General features: G+C 38.6%; 1 protein-coding gene across 2 annotated transcripts; it reads left to right on the top strand.

The window, feature by feature from the left end:
• Positions 1-496: 496 nt before the first annotated feature.
• si:cabz01007807.1 (protein piccolo) lies at positions 497-23,226 on the top strand. 2 transcript variants are annotated; one of them, XM_034676941.1, is made up of 35 exons: positions 497-666; positions 835-909; positions 2,837-2,902; positions 3,032-3,094; positions 3,436-3,510; positions 5,353-5,406; positions 5,506-6,372; positions 6,513-6,650; positions 6,748-6,840; positions 7,025-7,081; positions 8,789-8,848; positions 8,988-9,023; positions 9,096-9,158; positions 9,230-9,280; positions 9,369-9,437; positions 9,543-9,614; positions 9,695-9,802; positions 9,896-9,952; positions 11,362-11,427; positions 11,605-11,670; positions 11,751-11,801; positions 11,908-11,967; positions 12,519-12,578; positions 14,145-14,243; positions 14,331-14,381; positions 14,474-14,569; positions 15,779-15,889; positions 15,991-16,092; positions 16,172-16,216; positions 16,312-16,386; positions 19,014-19,082; positions 19,194-19,233; positions 19,341-19,398; positions 20,476-20,821; positions 22,160-23,226. In XM_034676941.1, the coding sequence occupies exons 1-35, from the start codon at positions 646-648 to the stop codon at positions 22,562-22,564; spliced, it is 3,825 nt and encodes a 1,274-aa protein (XP_034532832.1). In that variant the 5' UTR covers positions 497-645; the 3' UTR covers positions 22,565-23,226. The 2 variants fall into 2 exon arrangements, with proteins under 2 accessions (XP_034532832.1, XP_034532831.1); XM_034676940.1 differs by having other exon boundaries at positions 14,328-14,381.
• The last annotated feature ends 219 nt before the right edge of the window (positions 23,227-23,445 follow it).

The raw sequence follows: 23,445 nt of genomic DNA, 5'->3' as shown, positions 1-23,445 counted from the left end.
GGTCATAAAGAGGCAGCAGTGTTGGTTTCAGTCGGTTTCTCAGCTGGTGAAGAACTCCTCATAGTGCCTTTAATATATTTTTCACAACAAAATTAAATGTGAAGAAGATCACCAATATTCCTCTAAATGTAATTAAAAAAGTAACTTTAATTATAAACTTAATTCACTCTACATTTTTATGACATTTTGGAGCTAAATGTGGAGAATTGTAGCTGTTATTTTCAGTGTGCACAACTTTACAAACGGCGCCCAATAGCCTCCAAAAGTTTTTTCTTGGCACTGAAAGCATTTATTTAAGCTTTTTAACTACATTTTGTTCTCTGATGTATGATTTTAGACACTGTGATACTTAAACAAGGGGACACTTTCATACATCTTTACTCACAATCTTCTTTTTTTTTTAAAGTTTTATCTTTAGAGAATGTGCACGCATAAGCTTTTATTTTGAAGGTTCTCAATCCGGGTGTTTGGGTTTTACGTCGTTTGACGTTCCTCAGGTGCATCAAACTTTGGGTTAATTACTGACGTTAGACCTGTCAATTCTGCGGACCTACAGACGCGTTACACCGCTACAGAGTTTCTCACAGACTTTACAGAGGAGGAATATTCTGACTTTAATCCTTTAAAAAACAAGTGTTTGAGACAATGAGAGGAGATACGACCACGGTAAGTGTGGACTTATTAAACAAGTTTAATTAGGAACAGCAGGGGGATAGTGTCAATGCATTTTTAGGTGGTTTTTTTTAAGAATTCTCAACTACAAGTTTACATTTCTGCAAGCTTGTTCAGCATCAATCTAACTGAGATAACTCCTGTAATTTAAAAACATGTTAGGAGAAAGAAGAGGGGGCAGACACCGGAGAAGATGCATCAGCAGCAGCAGATAATGCATCAGGGGAAAGACGACCTGTGAGTACCTTTCATTTAAAATAAATAAATACATGTGTCATGGGAAATATAGCTCTTATTCTGAAGGTGGAATATTTCAGTATTTGTTTCACACATATATTAAAAGTGGTGCCTTTAATTTAATTCCATTGCTCCAAGTGTTCAAAGTTCGTCGCATTTTATCCTCATGCAGGTAAACAACTTTATCAGGTCAGGACATGTGGTGCAGTGTGTTTCCTTGTACTGCTGGTACACTGTTGGAGCTGTTGTTTGAATTTAAAAATGAAGAGCTGTTTTCAACAAAAAGCAGACTGTGAAGCCAAGCCTTTAGTATCATGATGTCAGCTGATCTGAATGTCTTTTGCTCTGTGATGTCTGTGACTGACAGCTGTTATTGTTCCAGTGCAGAGCAGAGATAATCTGCTCCAGTCACACAACACTTTGTCTTTAACATTTAGAATTTCTAATCGTGGGAAATAATATGTCAGTGCATGAAAAATACAACTAAATAACTTTGCTTTTAGTGTCCATAGAGCTTGTTGTAACAGCCTTAGAATAAATAAACAACAATACATATCTGTATATCTGTAATTAAGTGTGTTTCAATTAGTATTGTATGGATCTGTTTTCAACATATTTTACTTTTTAAAATAAAAAAACTATAAATAAAATATTTTTAAAAAAAGAAGAAAAATAAAAAACCAAAACCTGAAATTAAAACATTTTCTGTAAAATGTATTCATCATGTCCAGAAATGGAAACAACCAAAGAGAGCTGTTTGGTCTGCAGGATTGGGCAATGAGTACACCAATTAAGTTAATTAATCAATCATCAATCAATCAGACTTTAATTGTTAAGCGCTTTCCTACAATGACATTGCAACACAAAGTGCTGTACATACAAATACATTAAAATAGAATAAAATGATAATATATTAAAAATTAAAATAAATTAAATGAATAATAAAAAGACTCCAAACCCACCCCACAATCCTAAGGGTAAGGAAACTATTTATGCAAAAATAATGATAATAAGAATAATACAAATAAATAAATGAAAAATAAAAAACGAGTTTCTGAACGAACTGAGGAAACGCTGTCATGATTATTAATGAAGAAAAACAATATTTTTATTTTATTTATTTTAATTTTTTTTGTAATGTCATTATTTATTTGAATGTTTGAAAAAACAAATACATTTCAAATCATAAAAAAAATTGAGAAACACTGGAGGTAAAATAAGATATTAAAACTCAACACAGGAAATTAAGCTCACCACAATAAAAAATAATAAGATAATACAACACTAACAGATTTGGGGATATATGATAGGCCCTTTACTACATACATGTGTGCAGCAGTTGTTTTATTATTTATTAATTAGTTTAGTTAATTTTCTGTTTTTTATTTATCTACTCAATTTTAATTGATATTTTTACCCTTATTTTATCTTCAACTTTTACTCTTACCTTTATTTATTTATTTTAACTATATATATATATATATATATATATATATATATATATATATATATATATATATATATATATATATATATATATTCTTAATGTTAATTTGATGTTTTACTTCGTTTAAGATAATAAATGAATAAAGTAAGGTGAAATAAAACTATTGTAAGAATAAAACTCAGTTAAAAGTGAGACTATTGTCTTATTTAAGGTATTTTATGTTATAATAGAAGACTACCTTTTTAGTGAAATGAAAGCTGTTGTCAACATTGTTGGTAACATCACTTATTTTGGAAGATCTTGGACATTTCCAAGTATTTTCTTGTAAGTGACTGAGTTTTTAGCGAGAAAACATGAGGTTGACATAGTTTACAGCCATTCAAATATATTCCATTCAGTAAGTTGAATTTGGGGCAGTTAAATAGTTGTGTTCAGGCCTGGTAAGGTCACTGACATCCATGTTTTTCTGTCTTTTTTTAGAGTGTCGTGAAGCTACAACAAATGCTAAAGAAAGTCTCCAACAGCCCTTTCCAGAATCAGTACAAAGTGAGTAATTACACCACACTTAAAATATGATACGATATACTTTATTATCCCCTTAAGAATTTTTTTCATGGACTCAACTAGCTTCTTTATAACGCTCTGTATTTTTCTGTATTTCCCTCAAAACTCAAGACTCTTATTTCATCATCCTCTGACTCCCCTGCGTCATCTGTGAACGAGTCCGTCAACAAACAGGTGAGGAAGCACTGCAGCTTTCAGCTCTTAAGAAAAGTCTACGCTGAGAACCCTTAAGTAACACTTTCACCCACGTATTTCAAAGTGCACTACAAAGACACTCCCAGTTATTCTATTCACAAAGGTAACAGCTAAAATGAACCTCTTGGCTGTTAGACAAGGAGCAGCTACGGTAGACATGCTTGTGCAACATTCCTTTGTTTTTGTTTACATATGTGACCAGTGACACATGATCTCCTTATCGCCGTGATTCATAATCAAAGAAAAGCACGAGGCATGACATCCCACGCTCACCCCTCCATGAGTATGTTGTAGTTCATTTCGTGCCATGTTGTCCACAGGATGGTGCATTCCTGAGTGATCTTTCAGCAACTGCTGCAGACATGACGAATGATCAAAAGCTGCACCTTGCACAGGTAAAGTCGACATCGACACAGCAAACACAAATGATGCATGAACAAGACATTTCTGTCATGATTTGGATGAAAATGCTTCAAATTATTCACACAGAATTGATCAGTTTTAAGAGGTGATCTTTAACAGAGTGTTATTTCATCCATTCTTAACACTATGGTTGAAACTACTCTCCTTTTATTGCTTTCTTCTTCTGCAGAACGGTTATAAATCTTCCTTCCACTGTAGCCCAGTCCACACCCCCTCTCTTGTTTTGTTCTTCGAAGTACAACGTTATCATAAGATCATAACATCCTGTAGGCATGTGTGTATTTGTCAGTCTATACCCTTCTAGGAATAAGTCAGGAGTCTACATTTAACAATTGGCAACATCTACCACCTTATATGTTCACTTTTGTGGTCTCTTTCCAAACTTTTGTCTTTTTAACCTTTCACTTTTTGAAAGAAATCCAAAATCTAGTTAACATTCAAACATGTCAAAACTTTGGCGTATCGTTTTGAAACATCAAACCATTAACTATATGTCCTCAAGGCAAAAGGTTTATTTGATATCTTGCTAACATGGTATTAACATAGACTGTATAATCCCATCTGTTTCTGAAGAGCTGTTTTGAAGCCAATCGTTGGCGGTAGCCATATTGGAAATGCTCAACACAACCTAACTGCTGTAGAGCTCGTATGAGGTAAAGAGGCGGGCTTTGAGCCTCCTCGCTAACGGCTAGTGTCCCTGCCTGTCAATCAAGTCAGCTGTGCTTCTCATAATGGAAAACTCGTAATCCTAATTGCATCAAAATTGCAGTGTTATGAAAAAAATCACCCCCCGTACAGTGTGTGCCGATATAGAAATGAGCTATCCAGACTCACTTGTCTTTTGTACCAGACTGTAAACATGTTTATTTCTGCTGTAAAGATCAGCTTTTTTGAATTGGCGTGTATGTCGTTACTGGTACTTCCTGAGCCAGCCTCAAGTGGACACTCAAGGAACTGCAGTTTTTAACACTTCTGCATTGGCTTCAATTCTCGCGGGTGGAGGTTGCCACTTGGTCACAAGTCTAAATTTAACAATTAGCAACTACAGAGGCTTCACCTACCACCTTATATGTTCACTTTTGTCTTTTAATCTTTCACTATTTTCAAGAAATCAAAAATACAGTTAACATTCAACCCTCTTAAAATTCTGGCGTATTGTTTTGAAACATTATACCATTAACTTTTTTCCTTGAGGCTACAGTTAATTTGATATTTTGCTTACATGGTACTGAGCATGAGTACCACTTCTTCCCAATGGTCATTCAACATGTACAATTTACAGTGTGTAACAGTAGTGCCCTAAGTCCCCCATTAACATAGACCCTTGAGTATAAGATAAGATAAGATAAGATAAGATATTACTTTATTTATCCCCTGGGGGGGAAATTCAGTTGTTACAGCAACCCAGACATGTACAATCAAGAAGAAGTTTCAATAAGTTAAAATAAAATAAAATAAGTCAAAATAAAAATAGATAAATAAAGATAGAATACAATTTAGATATATACAATGTTACAAATGGAATTTAGATTAAATAGCAGTAAATTACAGGCAGTATTAAAAATGATTCAGTAGTGACAGGTTGACATGGTGTGATTATGGTTGGTAATGACAGATTAAGCAATAAATAAAAATAAATATGGGTATGTAATATGACCATGAGTTGGAGTAAACAATAATAATGTAATATAACATAATATAATATGGTTTATAACAACAAGGATATAACAGTTTATCCTAGTTGAAAATGTGTCAAAGTCCAAGTGAAATCTAACCGTCCTAACTGTCTTCTTTCTTTTTTTCCACTGAATCAGAATGGAGTAAAAGGAGGTTCGGCCAGAGACAGCCCCTTCTATACATATTATTTGGTTAGTATAAAGCTCATCTGCTTCTAAGCTGATCTCAGTACCAACAACATCATTATCTTCACAAAACATCTTCCTAATTACCTTGTTACCTCCCACCAGGAATCAGGCACCAAAGGTCATTTGAAGGAGGACACAGGGAGAACTTCAGAAGAACTCAACTTTAATGCCATGTTAGTCCTTCCACCTGAATTCCAGAGTTCCCCTCTGGAGAACCAAACTCAAAGTAAAACCGTGGAGAATGGAGCCCAATCTTTGGAACTTCAAAAGGCCCAACCTGCATCAACCAACGGCCATTTTCATGATTTCACACTGAACTCACCAGACTTATTCAAACCAGCATCTGCTCAAACTGGATCCGCCTTGCAGTCAAAAAGCTCTGACTGGTTTAAAAATGAAGGGGAAAACCTTCAGGCTGCTAAAGGATATGCCGTAATCCAATCGACCCAGCCCACGATGGGAAACCAGCAAGTTGATTTGTTTCAACCAGCTCCAACCAACACTGGGGAACCCCAGGGGAACAATTTGAAAAGGTCCTACATGAAAGATAGGCATGGGTTTTTACCTTTATCCGCATTTGAAGTTGACCCATTTCCAAGCCCGATTACGAATAATTTATTCCAAGACACGTCCGGTTTCGATGACCCTTTTGGCACAACTCCCTCAAAACAATATGACCCTTTCCAAGACGTATCTAATAGTACTCCAGACATCTTCAAACCACTTCCCTCAAAGACGAACAGTAGGGATGGTTTGATGGAACCACAGATGGAGATGCTGTCATCACCAGATCTCTTCAAGGCCTCGCCATCGAATCCAGCCATGGATTCCAGCTCTTCTGACAGGCCACAGGACATCGTCTTGATCACTCCTGGGGGAACTAAGCACGATATTCTTCAGCCGTCTCCCTTCAGTCGGGCCAGGAATCTATCCATGACACCCAGCCAATCACAAGCTAACATGGCTCATGTATGTCATTAGTACCATTTGATATTCGAACAACCCGTATTTAAAGCCAATACTGTGAACTTTTCCCTTCTTCTGCATGATGCACAGTTTACTAATTACTCTAATACATGTTCTGTTTTACGTGACAATCAATCTTTCAGGTGCAGACGTTCAAACGTCCACCAAAACCGCTTCCTCGAAGCCGAACACACAAGGGCGAAAAGCCACCCAGGCCAGAAAAGCCGCCAATACCAGAAAAGCCACCTACACCAACGAAGCCACCCACACCAACAAATCTTGTATGCAAATGCACCATTCAGTGACAGAAATTTTCTTGCTATTGCGTCTATTGTGCTTTCAATTACCTCCTTTTTTCCTCTTTTGAACTATTTTTAGACTGAGCCTGAACCACCTGTGCCAAAATCGTCTCCGAAACTGTCCTTCAGAGGACTCCCAAAACCTGTTATTCAGCGCAAACCAAAAACTCTGGTAGGCATGCTGATTAAATCTGACCTAATTAGACCTTGGGCAATGATATGCTTTGGTTATTAGTCATCATCTCAGATGGGGAACAATGGAACATGATGCTCTGGTGTTTGTTTGTGTAGCTGTAGGATATACATATAATAAAACTGAATTTTTACACAGTAATGATTTCTTTTTCTTTTTACAGGAAAGTAAACCGATAGAACCTGACAACTTCTTTGAGGACGTCCTGCTTATTGGACAGGTGTGTTTGGATTTGCTTTAAATGGTTTTAAATGTTAAATACAAAATGTAGTCAACAACTATGGACAGATATATCAGGACAAGAGGAAAACATCATTAGGAGATTTGAACCATACACCTATAATAGCAACAAACATGGCGTCTAACAGTAAGCTAGAGGGCGGTACCAGCATCTACCACCATAGCTATCTATCACCAGTATTTGTTGCATATTCATAGAGTTAGTTAAACACTTCAAATGACTCTACCTCTATCAGAGTATCTGAAATGACATTTTTAAGTCCACATTGGTGCAAAATTCTGGCTATTCTAAATAATTGAATGCAGTTGCTGAGAAAGTTACACGACATCCCAAGTTTAGCTAAGTAAACACACTTCCATGTGTTTACTGAATTTGTATGTCACATAACAAGAACATGGGATAATAGTTAAACAGTTTGAAACTTAAAGCTCCTGTGAGGAGTTTTGCGCTGGTGATGAATCAGACTCAAATTAATAATGAGGCCTCTTTGTGACCTATGAAAGCAAAGTAGGCTATTAGCAAGAGCAATGAGCATTTCTGTATTGTTATTCTTTATGTCAGACACCACTGCAGTGGGGTAAGTGTCAGAGAAAGTTGTTGACACAAGCAGCAACCTCCAACCACGAGAATTGAAGCCAATGCGGAAGTGTTAAAAACTGCAGTTTCTTGTGTGTCCACTTGAGGCTGGCTCCAGAAGTACTAGAGACCACATACCAATTCAAAAAAGCTGATCTTTACAGCAGAAATAAACATGTTTACAGTCTGGTACAAAAGACAAGTGTAGTCTGGATAGCTCATTTCTATATCGGCACACACTGTACGGGGGGTGAATTTTTTCATAACTCAGCTATTTTTAAGATATTACGATTACCAGTTTTCCATTATGAGAGGCACAGCTGACTTGATTCACAGGTGAGAACAACAGACTGTATAAATAATGAACGTAGTATCCGTGACGTCACCCGCTTGTTTCTGAAGCGCTGTTTTGAGGCCAATCGTCGGCGGCAGCCATATTGCTGCTGTCGAGCGATTGTGACGTAAAGAGGCGGGCTTTGAGCCTCCTAGCCAACAGCTACAGTGTTCCCGCCTGTCAATCAAGTCAGCTGTGCCTCTCAGTGGAAGACTCGTAATCTCAATATCTTTGAAATTACAGCGTAATGCAAAAACTCACCCCCCCGTACAGTGAGAAATGAGCTATCCAGACTACACTCGTCTTTTGTACCAGGCTGTAAACATGTTTATTTCTGCTGTAAAGATCGGCTTTTTTGAATCGGTGTGTACGTGGTTTCCGGTACTTCCGGAGCCAGTCTCATGCGGATCCGCAATTAACTGCAATTTTTAGCACTTCGGCATTGGACTCATATTTTTAGACCGGAGGTTGCTGCTTGGTGAGGACACTGTAGCTGTTGTCTAGGAGGCTCAAACCCTGCCTCTTTACCTCACTAGCTCGACAGCAGTTAGGTTGAGTTCAGCATTTCTAATATGGCTCCCACCGATGATTGGCTTCAAAATAGTGCTTCAGAGACAGATGGGTGACATCACAGAAACTACGTCCATTATTTATACAGTCTATGGTCATGAGTGAAGTATTGATTTGCTTAGTAAGTCGAATAAGTTGGATGACCACACCATTTCAGAAGTATAACTGTGTTTATAAAAGTTTGCTTAACTTTTCCTCCAAAACAGGAAAAGTGTGTTGAAGACTGGCCTGAAGACAGCCCTGAGCTCGCCCCTGACTTTAAGCCAGTAAGAAGAAACATTTCCAAATTTCACCTCATTCATTCCTTTTGGAACGCCTCCAACTACAGCAACTTTCACACAACAAAATATATGACCTATCCAAGGCCATTAAGCCAATAAAACCATGTTTTCTTTCCTCCCCAAGTCTGGAACACTGAGACTACGGCGAGAATCATATAAAGTAAGTATGACGTTATTCCTGTTTGTGTGAATGCGGACACACAAGGCTAACAAAGGCCTGCTTCTCTCTTAGATGAAGGGGGAATCTGATGGAGGAAGTGGCGACGATCAGAACGGAACAAGCTTTCAGGAGAAGGTAAAAACATGACAGTCACACTCATTGGTGCAATTTTCAGTCCCTGCTTTAACATCAATCTCTTCTTACAGAAAAAAAACATAAAACACAGAATGTCACTGCTGTCCAGGAGAGGGTCAAAGGTAAACAAAGCAATACGAACCACAGCTGTACTGCTCTAAATGTGTTTGCTTGTTGCTCTTTGAACGAGTACTGATTCTCACTTTGTAGGAAAAGTATTCTGATGACACTAAAGAAGGCAAGAGCAGGACACTACCCAGTTCACGGAAATCATCTAAGGTATCAATCACAGTTGCAAAGATCAAATATAAATCCTTGTCTGTAAGCTTAGTCTTGACACTGAACTACATGTTTTTAAATACGTTGTTACTTGTGCTGTTTCAGGATTACTTTTCAGAGTACAACATGTCAGAAGGAGAGAACGACGAAGAGGAACAGAATTGGGTGGACTACAAAGTATGATCTTTTTTTATTGGGGAATCTATGTTCCAAATCAATGAGCGGTTATATTTAACCAGCACTGCTTTGTGTGTCAGAAGAAACAGATGAAGACCAAAGTCAATCATCTGCTTAGACGTGCATCTACTAATTCCTCTGTGCCTAACGTAAAGCAGATGAATGGATTTGTACCCCAGGAATCAAAGGTACGTACACATCAAGGCATTGGTTTCGTCGTCATTCGTCAAAATCGTCATCTTTCGGCTGAATTAATGACTGTTTAAAATTTCATTTCACAGCAGGATGAAAAGAAAGGTGTCAGCAAGAAAAACTCCATCATACGCAGATGGTCAGAGGTAAAGTTGCTACAGTTTTCCAACTGATGGTCACACGCGTATGGCTGTGAACTGCAAGCAGGAAAACCAATCAATCTTTATTTATTAGCGCCAAATCATAACAAACGTTATCTCAAGACGCTTTTACAAACAGAGCAGGTCTAGACCGTGCTCTATGTTAAATAATTAACAAAGGCAAGGCAAGGCAAGGCAAGGCAAGGCAAGGCAAGGCAAGGCAAGGCAAGGCAAGGCAAGGCAAGGCAAGGCAAGGCAAGGCAAGGCAAGGCAAGGCAAGGCAAGGCAAGGCAAGGCAAGGCAAGGCAAGGCAAGGCAAGGCAAGTAGTGCATTTCATACACAAGGGCAACTCAATGTGCTTTACATTAAAACATTAAAAGCATTGGAAACATTCAGACAAGCATAAAAGAGCACAATTAAAATGACAAATATAATAAAACAGAAAAGAAAAGGAAAATTTGAAATATGTTAAAAATAAAATTAGGTTAAAGTGAGTTAAAATGAGCTAAGATAGGAAGGCAGTGACAAATAAAAAAGTCTTAGTCTTCGATATAAAGAGGTGAGAGTTGGAGCAGACCTACAGCTTTCAGGGAGTGTGTTCCAGATATGTGGTGCATAATGACTAAACGCTGCTTCACCATGTTTCGTTCTGACTCTAGGGACTGAAAGCAGACCAGTACCTGATGACCTCAGAGGTCCAGATGGTTCATACAGTAGCAGCAGATCAGCAATGTATTTTGGGCCTAAACCATTCAGTGCTTTATAAACCATCAGCAGGATTTTAAAGGCTATTCTCTGACAGACAGGAAGCCAGTGTAGAGATCTAAGAACTGGAGTGATGTGGTCTACTTTCTTGGTCCTTGTTAGGACTCAAGCAGCAGCAGCATTCTGTATGAGCTGCAGTCGTCTGATGGACTTTTTAGGGAGTCCTGTAAAGACACCGTTACAGTAGTTTAGTCTACAAAACCCAACATCAAGACAGGATAAGGATCAGTCTGATCTCATCTTAATCCACCATGAGCAGAGCACTTTGCAGAATTTAGCAAGTTACAGTGGCAAGGACAAACTTCCTTTAACAGGCAGAAACCTCCAGCAGGACCAGACTCATGTTAGACACACATCTGCTGAGACCGAGTTGGAGAGAGGGATAGAGGAGATAAAGAGAGAGAGAGAGATGATAGTAGTGAGACGGATGGTACGTCCACAAAATGAGGATGAGAAGACTCTCCGGAAAAGCTCTTTTAAATTTCAAAGCACTGGAAAAAAAATTGACTGCAATGAAAGATCTTGATTTGTTTGATGAGCTCTGAATCCAGAAATGTGTTAACCTAAAGTCCTTGGAAAAATGGTTCCCTTGCTGAAGGACTCAAGTTCACATTGGACAGTTTTTAATGCAGACTTTCATTTTCAAAAGGGGACGGCTTTGAATGGCAGCACTGGTGAGGAAGAGGAGGGCGGAGGGGAAGCCCAGCATGAAGAGGTAGGAACACTTTTTAGTGACTCCAGATGTCACTGTGTGTAATAATGCCTTGATGTCTTCATGAGTTCAAATCTTCCAATATTTATGACTGTCAGTCTGAAACTTGTCGTATAAAAGTAGACAAGTGAATATGTTGACACGCCCTTATTGCAGTGATCTAACCTTTTCTCTTAACAGAAGAAGAAAAAGAAGATGAAGATCAAGTTCGTGCCTCACAGAGGATATGCTATCACCGTCGGAAAGGTACAAAACGTCTGTTTTGGTTTATACTCTGACATCTCTTCGGGTATTTCTTCTAACTTGTCGTATTAAAACTTCTCCAGGGTGACGAACTGAAGGGAGCGCATGGACACACATCTCGCAAAAGCTCAAAGGTGGGACTGTAATACTTTAGGAGGTGATGGTTTAGCGCCTTGTTATAGTATTTGTTGGGCACATATTTCCAAGCAATGCAACATACTATGAACATTTTCCCCTCAGGACAAATCACAAGATGAGGTTCTGGGTGCGTACGGATACACACCTCGTAAAAAGTCCCAGGTAAATGCTTCCTTCAGTCCAGTTAGCTCAACTAGACTTTCTGTGACAATGTGAATTATGTGTTTGTGTTCTGTGAATTATTCTTGGAAATTAGTTGATTGTTTGAAGGACTTTACTTTTGCTGAGGTAGCTTAGCGCTGTGATTTTCAACTTCCTGTTGGGGCCTAAAAGTGGACCCTGGAGCTGTTTTCAGTGGGTGGCAGATGTTGTGGAAAAGGTCAAATGACAGACTCTTTTTTGAAGAACATTGGTTGCCCATGGGGCTGTCAGCTTGTATTAGATGGGTAGTTAATCCACCCTCCAACACAGGAGGTGCCATGCATGTTACAGCTGACAGTCGACCACCGTTTAATATCAAATTCCAGACATTTGGGTCGCAGGTGTTAAAGTGTTGGCAATTGGTCCTGAGGCTAGACCAGTTGAGAACCACTGGTCTTACATTTATATAAAACATTCTTCAATTCTGAGGATAATCCTCTCCCATAACACGACTCCAACAATCCTGTTTATTTTACATGTAAGACATACTGCTTTGTTCCCTTTTTTCTTAGGGTGATGCTTTTGAGGATGTAGAGGACCTGAAAAGCCAAAGTCTCCAATCGACTTGCAAGGTGTGACTTTCACTTTATTGATTCCATTGTATGATGTGTTTAACATTAACAGTTATAGATTTCCATATGAGAATATATATGGTTGGGAATCTCAGGGTAACTCACAATACAATTCAATACCAAATACACAGCTCAATATCAGGGATGTTCTGAAACAAGTTACTTGTTTTTTAAACATAAATTGTAATTTTGACAAGCCGACCAGTCTAAAGATAAGAACTCACTCAAAAAACAGTCAGAACGTAGCTAATTTATTTCACCTAGCCAAACACTGAATCACAGAGTAAGAAGGTTAAAAATGTCAAGAGCTAGCATAACTAGCTCTCTGTCCTTGAAGGTTAAAATATATATATATATATACATATCCCAGCCTACGTCCAATTATATTTCAATTTTCTAAATGAAATACTGCCACACTACGGGATGCCATCTGTCATCTGTGCTTGTTTACATCTGGGTAGTAGAGCATTGTAAAATTATGACACATGCCATTCCAAGAATATTCTGTAGACATTTGCTGACTTGGGTTGACCAGTTGGCTTAGTGGTTTAAGAGCACATCCCTGAGCACATACTGAGGCTACGGTCCTTGTCGCAGTGGTTGCTAGTTTGACTCCCAGCCATGACCTTACCTTGCCTCCCAACATTTCCTGTCCCATCAAAGGCAAAAATGTCCAAAACTACAACTTAAAAAAATATATATAATAATTCAATGAATAAAAAAAAACCCTGACTGTATATCAATCAATCAATCTTTATTTGTATAGCGTCAAATCACAACAAACGTTATCTCAAGATGCTTTTCCAAACAGAGCAGGTCTAGACCGTACCCTCTGTTAAATTATTACCAAAGACCCAACATCAAGACAGGGTAAGACTCAGTCCCATCTTACAGACTGGACTCAATGTTATCTCATCTTAATCCACCATGAGCAGAGCACTTTGCAGCATTTAGCAAGTTACAGTGGCAAGGACAAACTTCCTTTAACAGGCAGAAACCTCCAGCAGGACCAGACTCATGTTAGACACACATCTGCTGAGACCGAGTTGGGGTTGGAAAGAGGGATAGACAAGAGTAAGAGAGAAGAGAGCTAGGATAGTGATGAGACCAATAGTAGTAGCAGCAGGATGTCTAAGACAGCGACTCAAAGGAACCTAGGAGACAAGGGAGCTCAGGGACTCCAGAAAGGTCTATGGTTAGTAACTTCAATGGGAGGGGAGAGTTAAAGTAAGTTATGGGGGGTCGGGGGGAGGGCAGTGAGATAGGATCTCAATGTGTCAGTGTGCTAGTTCCCCTGGAAGTCTAAGCCTATAGCAGCATAACTAAGAGCTGGTCCAAGCCTGAGCCAGCTCTAACTATAAGCTTTATCAAAAAGGAAAGTTTGAAGCCTACTCTTAAAAATAGAGAGGGTGTCTGCCTCCCGGATGGATGGATGGATGGATGGATGGATGGATGGATGGATGGATGGATGGATGGATGGATGGATTTTATGCTAACACAGGTGGTGAGATGTGAAGGAACAAGAACTTCCAAGAATAACAGTTTGTTTTTTCATTTCTTACTCAGGCTGATTACATGGAAGATGAAGAATTACAGAGAGCGCTCCAATTGTCTGCAGAGCTCAGTGGAGATGTAGACCCATACGGAATGGAAGACACCAAACCTGTAACTTTTATTTCCTCATAATACAGAATGTTTCTTTTACAGTATGTGCCCTGTCATCACTTAATGGTCTTTTTCCTTCATTAGCAGAAGAAATCAATGAAGATGAAACTTCTGCATGTGGGCCGTCGGAGCTCCAAAGTAAGTTTTGTAAAATGTTTATAGTCAAGGCGATAAAAAGGAGTTATTCTCCTAAATTCAAGTTTTAAATGTGTTTTTTTTTTTATATAAAGGAGGACATGCTTAATGAAGACACTCCTCAGAAAATGAAGAGCAGCTGCTCAGCAGAAGAGTTGGACGATGAAGAGCTGAACTGGATGGAGAAACCGGTACTTTTCCAACGTGAAACAATCAATTTTAACAATGTCAAGAGTAACAACTTAGAGCAACAGGGGTGTTAGCAAAGCCTAGTATTTTCTCTGTTGTAGGAACACCCTGTTATGCAATGCAAAGACTGAAGAGCAATCCTGACAGAGGAGAGTCACAACAATAGAGAAAGTTATGATAGCTGCTTGTGCTGTTGGATGCATGACTCAGCTAAATGTCTCATTTCAAAGCAGATGATAGACACTGAATGGAAGAGTAAACCCTTTATGTAGCATGGGTGATGCATTAGACCAGGCATGTCCAAAGTACGGCCCGGGGGCCAATGGCGGCCCAAGGTCTATTTATTTATGGCCCCAAGTTTCCATCTTAAAATGTGTTATTTATAACAAAGAAATTAATCACCTTCTGAATCATCTGTACATTTGCAGTTTCTTTCAAGCGCACAAACAAAACCAAAGTCAATCCAGAAACGTCACAAAAAGCTTCATATGGACTATTTGTATAAAAGCCAAAGCTCTGGGAATTCTGCAAGACGGCAATAAAGAAGAAACACAAGAACTCTTAAAGTTGACAGGTTTTCAAATTCATGTTTTTATCATGATGTGGAAATGTTCTTGATGAACACTAAAAGTTCAGAAGACACAAAAGAGGACACAAGACAAGATCAAAATTGTACAGAAAAGGCAAAATTTGGTGCAGGAAAATAATTGTTTAGTTCTTAAAATGTTGTCTGCTGGTCAGACAAGTCTTAAAAACCACATGAAAAAGAAGTGTGGTGAAATCCAGATAGTGATCCTGCCATAGGAAAATAATGATACAGTATTTTTCCCACTTTGCCCGACTCTAATGAAAAACATTTTCCTCCAGAAGAAGATAACATTTGCTAATGTTTACATGGCTTGTGGAGAACTGAGGACTACCTAGTTACTGTTTTATTGAGAAAACCTTTTAAATAATAAATAGACATTTCATATTATAACTTTTATGATTCCTAAGTCTCAGTAGGAGCAACTGGCCCTGAGGTATTCTGACAACATCATATGTGGCCCTCTTTGAAAAAAGTTTGGACACCCCTGCATTAGACCGTCTTAATGAAGCTGAGAATGGAAGCTGTACAATGTTTGAGTGATTGATTGCAGTTATTTAAGATCTCGTACAAGAGAACTGGTCTGAACTGTACTTAAGACAATGTTTTTTGGTTCCTTTGTCAGAAAAAGTCCAAACAGAAGGCCCCGAAACCCGCCCCACGCAAATCAAAGGCCACAAACGGACAGATTGAACTGACTGGATTCAGTCAGCACCTGCCTCAACAAGAAGCTGAAGTAAGCTCACATAAGAATTAGACATTCTTTGAGTTTCATTTAATCAGTTTAACGTCTTTCTGTTAGTTTGGCATTGTTGTTGATTTTTCTTTTTTCAACAGGATGTCTTTCCTGACAATGACTTTAATCAAGCAGGACATGAATTCCTTAGTCCTGAAGACATGTACCCCAGCGACGAAGACGAACCAGACACCAGCAAACCGGTACTAATGTCACTCTGTTTGTGCCTTACTTTGAGAATCGTGTATCAAATAACCTAAAACATTGTATTCTTGTTAACAGAAGAAGTCATCCAAATTTAAAGGCTTCAAGAAAAACAAAACGAAGGTGAATCCATGTTGTCAAACTTACTGTTTATGATATAAGGAGGTTTAAAAAGCCGGTGAATAATGTGTTTTTTCATGATTTCATTGTTTTACTAGAGCAAAGCTACGAATCAGGAGTATGAGGATCCACCAGGAGCTACTTCTGGGGACTACCTATCAGAGGCAGCTAAGGTGAGTTGGTACCTTCGTAAAAGTGTGTCAATGTGTGGCCTACTTGGCATCAAACATGGATTCTTTTGGTTGTGTCGTGTATCGAAACGCCACATCTTGATTCACCTGTTAAATGTCATCTTCGGCTCGAACTGGTTAGCGTGATTGTCCTAAAAAAATGACCCAGATTCCAGCGTTTAATGAAGCGCTATATCTCACAATGAAACAACACATTGGTGAAGTTGTCCGTGTCATTCTTGACTTTGATAGGACAAACATTTCTGGTCTCAGATTTCCCATTGAGTCAGATTTAGCTCACTTTTTTGGAAAGTGGCATCATGAAATGTTGTTTTCCACTGTTGGCTTAGTTTTCTGTTTTTTTTTTGGGTTCTTGATGGAACACATTCCTTTCACATGTGACGAGCCGGTTCAGCAACATTGCGACAGCACAAGTCAACGCACAAGCTAGTGCTGAGAACTCTTAAAATATCAAAAAGGTCTTGGCTCAGTAAAGCCAGGTTTGGATGACTAATGAGTAAAGATCTGTTCTCTCAACTCAACTCGTTTTTATTTACATAACACCTTTCATACACTCAAGCATGCAGCCCAGAGTGCTTCACGAAAGAACAGAGACAGAAAACAACAGCAACAGATAAAATCAGAGCCGGCCCTAACCGACTTGGTGCAAGATTTTACTCCAACAATCACATCACATGTACACTGAAAGACAACTGACATCCAGCTTTATGTTTTACAGGTTTCCTTTGTTTTAAAATAAAAATGAGCTCTGAAAGAACATTAATAAAATGGTAATAACACTGATATTTAGCAGGAAAATAATTATACAACTTTTAAAATGCATAATGTAATAGTAGTAGAATTTATTCAAATAATTTTCACAGTGCAGATACTTTAAACAACAGTCATGTCTTAAGTGATGACTGAAAAGGCGGAAGCATAATGTTTATTTAAGCCTAGCCTACTTTTTCTATCTAATTAAGCTAACAGCTTCCAAAGTGTAAAGAAAACAAAACAGGTAAATCATGAACACTTAAAGACTTCAAAAACTGCTTTGCATCCCATTATTTTAAAAACCAAGAGTGAATCACAAGCTTTTAAATGTTTACTGGCATCATTCTGCAATTTAATCCAAAATTAAATTAGATGAAACAATATTGTTTTTCCTATCATCTTCACATTTTCTTCCTCACTCATTTAGCAGCGCCCCAATGAATTGATGGCCGGCGCCCCTAGCATTTGCCTATGCTGCCTATGCCACGGGCCGGCCCTGGATAAAATGATACAAGACTAAAACAAGATAGAGGAATGTGATATGAAATACTTTAAAAATAAAAGTTAAACCCTGCAAACACAAGATGCACCCCTTTCCTTGACTATTATATCCAAGTGGTCTGTAGTCTTTGTAATTGTCTCACCTTTAAAAAAAAAAGTCTGTTGTTGTCTATTACTATGTTTGTCTGTGCACTGTTTGCATAGTAAAATAAAAATAAATTAAACAAAAATCTTTTTTTAATTTAAAAATGTGAAAAATTAAAATGAAAGAAAATCAGTTAAAATAAAATCAATCAATTAAATAACATAAAATAAATGCCAGAAAAAAATAAAATAAAATAATTAAAAAAGAATAATATAGTAATTGTCTCACCTTTAAAAATAAATGAATGAATGAATGAATGAATGAATAAATAAATAAATAAATAAATAAATAAATAAATAAATAAATAAATAAATAAATAAATAAATAAATAAATGTTTGGGCGCTGGTGGCCTAGCAGTCTAAGCGCCCAACATACAGAGGCTATAGTCTTCGTTGCAGAGGTTACCGGTTCGACTCCCGACCGCTACCATATACTGCATGTCTTCCCCTCTCTCTACTCCCCACATTTCCTGTCTCTCTTCAGCTGTCCTATCATTAAGGCTAAAAAAAAAGCCCCCCAAAAAATGATAACCAAAACAAAAAAAAAGTGTATGTCAATGTCTTTTGTTGTCAATAACTATGTTTGTCTGTGCACTGTTTTTGCAAAATAAAAATAAATAAAACAATTAAATACATTTTTTTATTTAAAAATGTAAAAAAATAAAATCAGTTAAAATAAAATCAGTCAATTAAATAAAATCACATAAATGCCAGAATAAAATAAAATAATTAAAAAAGAATAAGATAGAATTAGATAGAATCGAATTAAAATAAATAAAAAATGATGCTAAAACAATAGTCATAAAAATAATACAAGTAATTATTCAGTTCAGGGCTACAAGGAATTTACTCAAAGTTAAAAGCCAGGTTAAAAAAGTAAGCTTTAAGTTTACTTTTAAAAACACCCAGAGATGTGGCCTCGCGGTCTAAGCGCCCCATATACAGAGGCTACAGTCCTCGTCGCAGGGATTGCCGGTTCCTGCATGTCTTCCCCTGCTCTCTACTCCCCACATTTCCTGTCTCTCTTCAGCTGCCCTATCAAATAAAGGCAAAAAGCCTAAAAAATATAACCTTAAAAAAACCACCTAGAGAGCTCGCTGTTTTAATGTCCAGGCACAGAGAGTTCCATAGTTTGAGTGCATAAAAACAGAAGGCTCTCTGAAAGCACTGTTGACGTATGCCCCGGTTTGTTTTTGTTCCCCTCATTCAGGCGGAGTGGCTGGCTGCTCAGATGGACGAGCAGGCTGCAGCAGATCTGGAGGATGAGGACGAGGAAGGGGTCAGTCTGTCTTAAAAAACTGGTTCAACTGAAACACTTCATCACCATGATTTCACAAAAATGAAGCACCCCGTCATGCATCATCATGCTTTTTGTTTTGTTTTGTCACAGGACACCGACAGTTTGATGGAGTGGTGGAACACTGTGGAGCGTGAGTCACGATTAAGCAACACTGATGACTGAGACTGAGCAATCAAACTACAGTACAGTCATGTTTTCTTAAAGCTGGTCTAATACTAACACTTGGCTGTGTTTCAGAATGGGATGAGGTGCCATCAGATGAAGAGGACCAAATCTTAATGGAGGACGAGTCCAAGTATGTCAGTTTGTATGAATATGATAGAAGGGAGAGTCTCCTGATCTGACCAAACTGAGCCAGTGTGAGGTAAAGAGGTGGGCTTTGAGCCTCCTCGCCAACAGCTACAGTGTTCCCGCCTGTCAATCAAGTCAGCTGTGCCTCTCATAATAGAAAACTCGTAATCTTAATATCTTCAAAATTGCAGCGTTCTGAAAAAAATTCACCCCTCGTACAGTGTGCGCCGATCGAGAAATTAGCTATCTAGACTACACTCGTTTTTTGTACCAGGCTGTAAACATGTTTATTTCTGCTGTAAAGATCAGCTTTTTTGAATTGGTGTGTATGTGGTTTCCACAATTTCTGGAGCCAGCCTCAAGTGGACACTGTAGAAACTGCAGTTTTTAACACTTCCACAATGGTTTCAATTCTTGCGGCCGGACGTCGCTGCTTGGTATAGAAGCGAAACACTAAGCTCATCTGGATCAATAATAACAATATAAATATTTGGATGATGAGTTTTTGATTTTAGTCATCTTTTAAGAAAGTATTTTGACATGATTACATTTTGGATTGAGACTGTTGGCTGGACTAAATAAATAAGCACTTTGATTTTTTGCTTGATTTATATTTGTCACACTAATCAAATATTTTAAACAAACGTTTAGAAAAACCCCAAATGGATTTAAAAATAGAGACTAATGTACACCAACAACAATAAAATATATGTAATTCAAAAGAGTTAAAGCATAAAATTAACACTAAGAATATAAATAGTTCAATTACATAAATAAAAAAGATTAGGGATCAAGCAGCAAACAAAAAACGGCTTCAGTTTGAGTAGCTAATCTCTCTATGGGCTCTCTAGCTGGATAAATAACATGATAGCTACCATCTATCTTAAGGACCATAGTAGAAGCAAAGTTACAGAAGTGTCACATTAGAATATGAATATGTGTTTTTAGGAAAGATCACATTTAAGGAGCAAAGGTAAAGGAACATTTAGTGAATGTCGTTGAAATAATGTTCTTACTTATCTTGGCCAAAGTCCAAAATTTGAAATGCTGCTTACTTACTCTGCGCTTTCCCTCTTCCCAGGTCATTCAGCATCTTGGCAGAAAAAGTTAACCGCGGCCTGCGAGTCTACAACAAAGTCTTCACAGAGCGAGCCGAGGTCCTCTGGCAGTCCATCATCAGGCTGCACGCCATCGCCGACGACATCAGCGCTTTCCATCACAAGGCAAAGATCGCGGGGATCACCGGCGGCACCACGACGGCTGTGGGCGGTGTAGCAGCCATCGCCGGTTTGGCTCTGGCACCTGTAACTTTGGGGGCCTCTCTTCTGATAACTGCTGTCGGCGTTGGAGTGGCGACAGCTGGGGGAATCGCTTCGGCTTCGGCTGCTATCTCGGATAACGTCAACAACATGCACGACCGCAAGAAAGTAAGCCTTAATATTATAATATGCATTACAGACAATATTTAATTGCAGTGTTCCCTCTTTTTGGCAAATTTTGAGACAAACTTTTTGTTGCCTCAGTTTTGTCTAGTTGCTTCGTATGAACTTATCCTAGCTTTGGCAATTAGCTAGAACCAGGGTGGACACAAAGTTTAAATTGGGTTCTTTCTAATTAAGTTCTCAGCAAGTTGTTGGGGGAAATTGAAATGTGTACTGTAATAGACAAAATAGAGACGACATGTCTGCAAGAAGGAGAGTGATTGCTGGGGAAATATACATAAAAACAACAATAGCAGCAAGAGCAACAGTGGTCTGATAAATAAAACTTTTTAAAAAAGAAATGACTTTAAAAAATAAATAGTATTTACAGTTGTTGTTGCAGTGAGTATTGCAAGTCGGGTGGGGAGGGGGGTGCATATTGCACATTGATTTTATTGCACGGGAGGAAGAGTGTAGTCGGGGTGTTTTATGGTGAGTGTTCAGAGCGTTTATGGCTCTAGGGAAAAAGCTGTCTCTGAGTCTATTGGTCCTGGTTTTGTGTGACCTGTAGCGCCGTCCTGAGGGCAACAGGTTGATTATGTGGTGACCGGGGTGGGACGAGTCCTTAACAATGTTTGTAGCCCTGCTGAGGTAGCGAGAGCTGGCAATGTTTCTGATCTATACGATCTTTTAAACGGTCAGGAGTTCGTATATGGTGTGTTTTTTTTTTATTGGCGGATGTTGCATGCGATCCTCGTGCCTGACTTCCTGTCCAGGTCGGGCTTGGCTTGGCTTGGCTTGGCTTGGCTTGGCTCCGTCGAAAAATAGACTCGGCGCATATCTCTGGTAGAAGGCGTGGGGTCACACTCCCAAGACAGAACTGAGACGCACCCTGGTGCCCCATGTGTGAACATGAGCATTGACTAGAAGCACCCTGTATAAATTGGGGGTAAGCAGACAGTTTTTGACCGTAGTCGTCGTCTTTACGATTTCTGTGAGCCTGTTAATTATTGTGCAAGTTAATATTGGAAGCAAGTGCAGATTGGTCGGCATAGCTTTATTGTCGAGCGTTGTAAATAAACCTTTTTGATGTGAGTGCACAGAATGTGGACTGGAGCGTTAACGATTGATTCGCTAAACAAGGACACGGGTCAACTCAGTAAGTCCCGGAAAGGCAGCCCCTTAATGGCTTATTGGTTTTGTTTCGACTGGCGACAGCAAGCCACTACAATCTTATTTTAAATGTATCCATAAGGGTTTTTTTATGGACTTCACACCAGCAACAAGAAGTGTCTTTTTCCAAGTTTATTCCAAGCCTCTGATCTTTCCCCCCTTCTTCCTTAGGTGGAGACAGTGCTGGAGGAGTACGAGACTCACCTGCAAGACATCGGAAGGATCCTCCACTTCGTCAACCAGGCCGTGTACAAACTCCGCGGCCATCCTTTCCTCAGGTCGGGCACCCAGCACTACTCAAAGGACTGGGAGATCCGCAAAGCCGTCCAGGTAATAAGCCTAGTGGACTCGCCCATCATGCGAGCGACGGAGATCACAGACGCGGCTATCAATGCGGTCCAGGGACTCTTTGGAGGCATGGACAATTACTTCGTCAAGGACTCCAGAGAGCTGAAGAAGGGATGCAAGAAGGAGGTGGTGTCTCAGATCAAGGAGGTGGCGAATGTGCTTAATGATGGGATAGTGGAGCTGAATGCAATCAGAGAGGAGCTGCAGGATGCTACTGGGAATTTATGAGAAGCATCCTGCGTGGTGACACTTTAAACAATCACAGATCAATAACCCCCTCTACTGGCGGTATGAGGGAAGTGTACTTCAACTCAACTTCTTGCTCACTGTTGTTGGATATGTACTATTTTGTAAGATGTTTACCAAACACAGGTTACTGGGCAATACAACACATTAATGGACACTTAGTTTTGCACCATAGGGACTATTTTCTGGGTAAGGGTTTAACAATGTAGGCTTGTCTTCACAGGTGGCTTAGTTTGAACTTTGAACCCACTGACACTTTAATAGAAACACCTTACAATATAATGCAATCAAATTGGGCATTACTGCAATTTTATTATCAAGTTGTTTCACATTTTTTTGCACTTTATTGCAAAAAACAAGTATATAAAATCACTATATCTGTTGTAAGTATATTCAAACAATGTTATACAGCACTATTTAAGAATTTAAGACTTAACTGGAGAGGTGGAAACTCAAAGTGAACAAAGTATGTGTCAAAATATTTAGTTTGGCCTCAGGACCACTTTTGTAAATAGTCACTTCTGCTCACATGACCTTATAAGCATATCCTGTTTTAAGTGATTTCTCCCCAGAGACTACACTGCAAATGAGGATGTTCACAAAATTCATTCATACAAATAAAAAAATGCTTTATGAAAAGAAAATTAACTGTAGGTTGTGTTTGTGTGTCAGTTACACCTTCAACAACTTAAAACATCCCTTTTTTGGAGGATCTGTTGTCAGAGTAATAAAGCATTTAAGGCCGTACTACTGTTTATAAAATACTGTAAATATATATTGTTGAAAATTACACTAGCTACCCAAAATAGCTTATTAGAAATATTATTATAAATTAGTATTATGAAGAATCAGTTTTATTTTTC

The sequence above is a fragment of the Notolabrus celidotus genome, chromosome 23 (genome assembly GCF_009762535.1).
Source record: "Notolabrus celidotus isolate fNotCel1 chromosome 23, fNotCel1.pri, whole genome shotgun sequence".
Taxonomy (NCBI): domain Eukaryota; kingdom Metazoa; phylum Chordata; class Actinopteri; order Labriformes; family Labridae; genus Notolabrus; species Notolabrus celidotus.
This window is presented reverse-complemented; position numbering and strand designations above follow the sequence as displayed.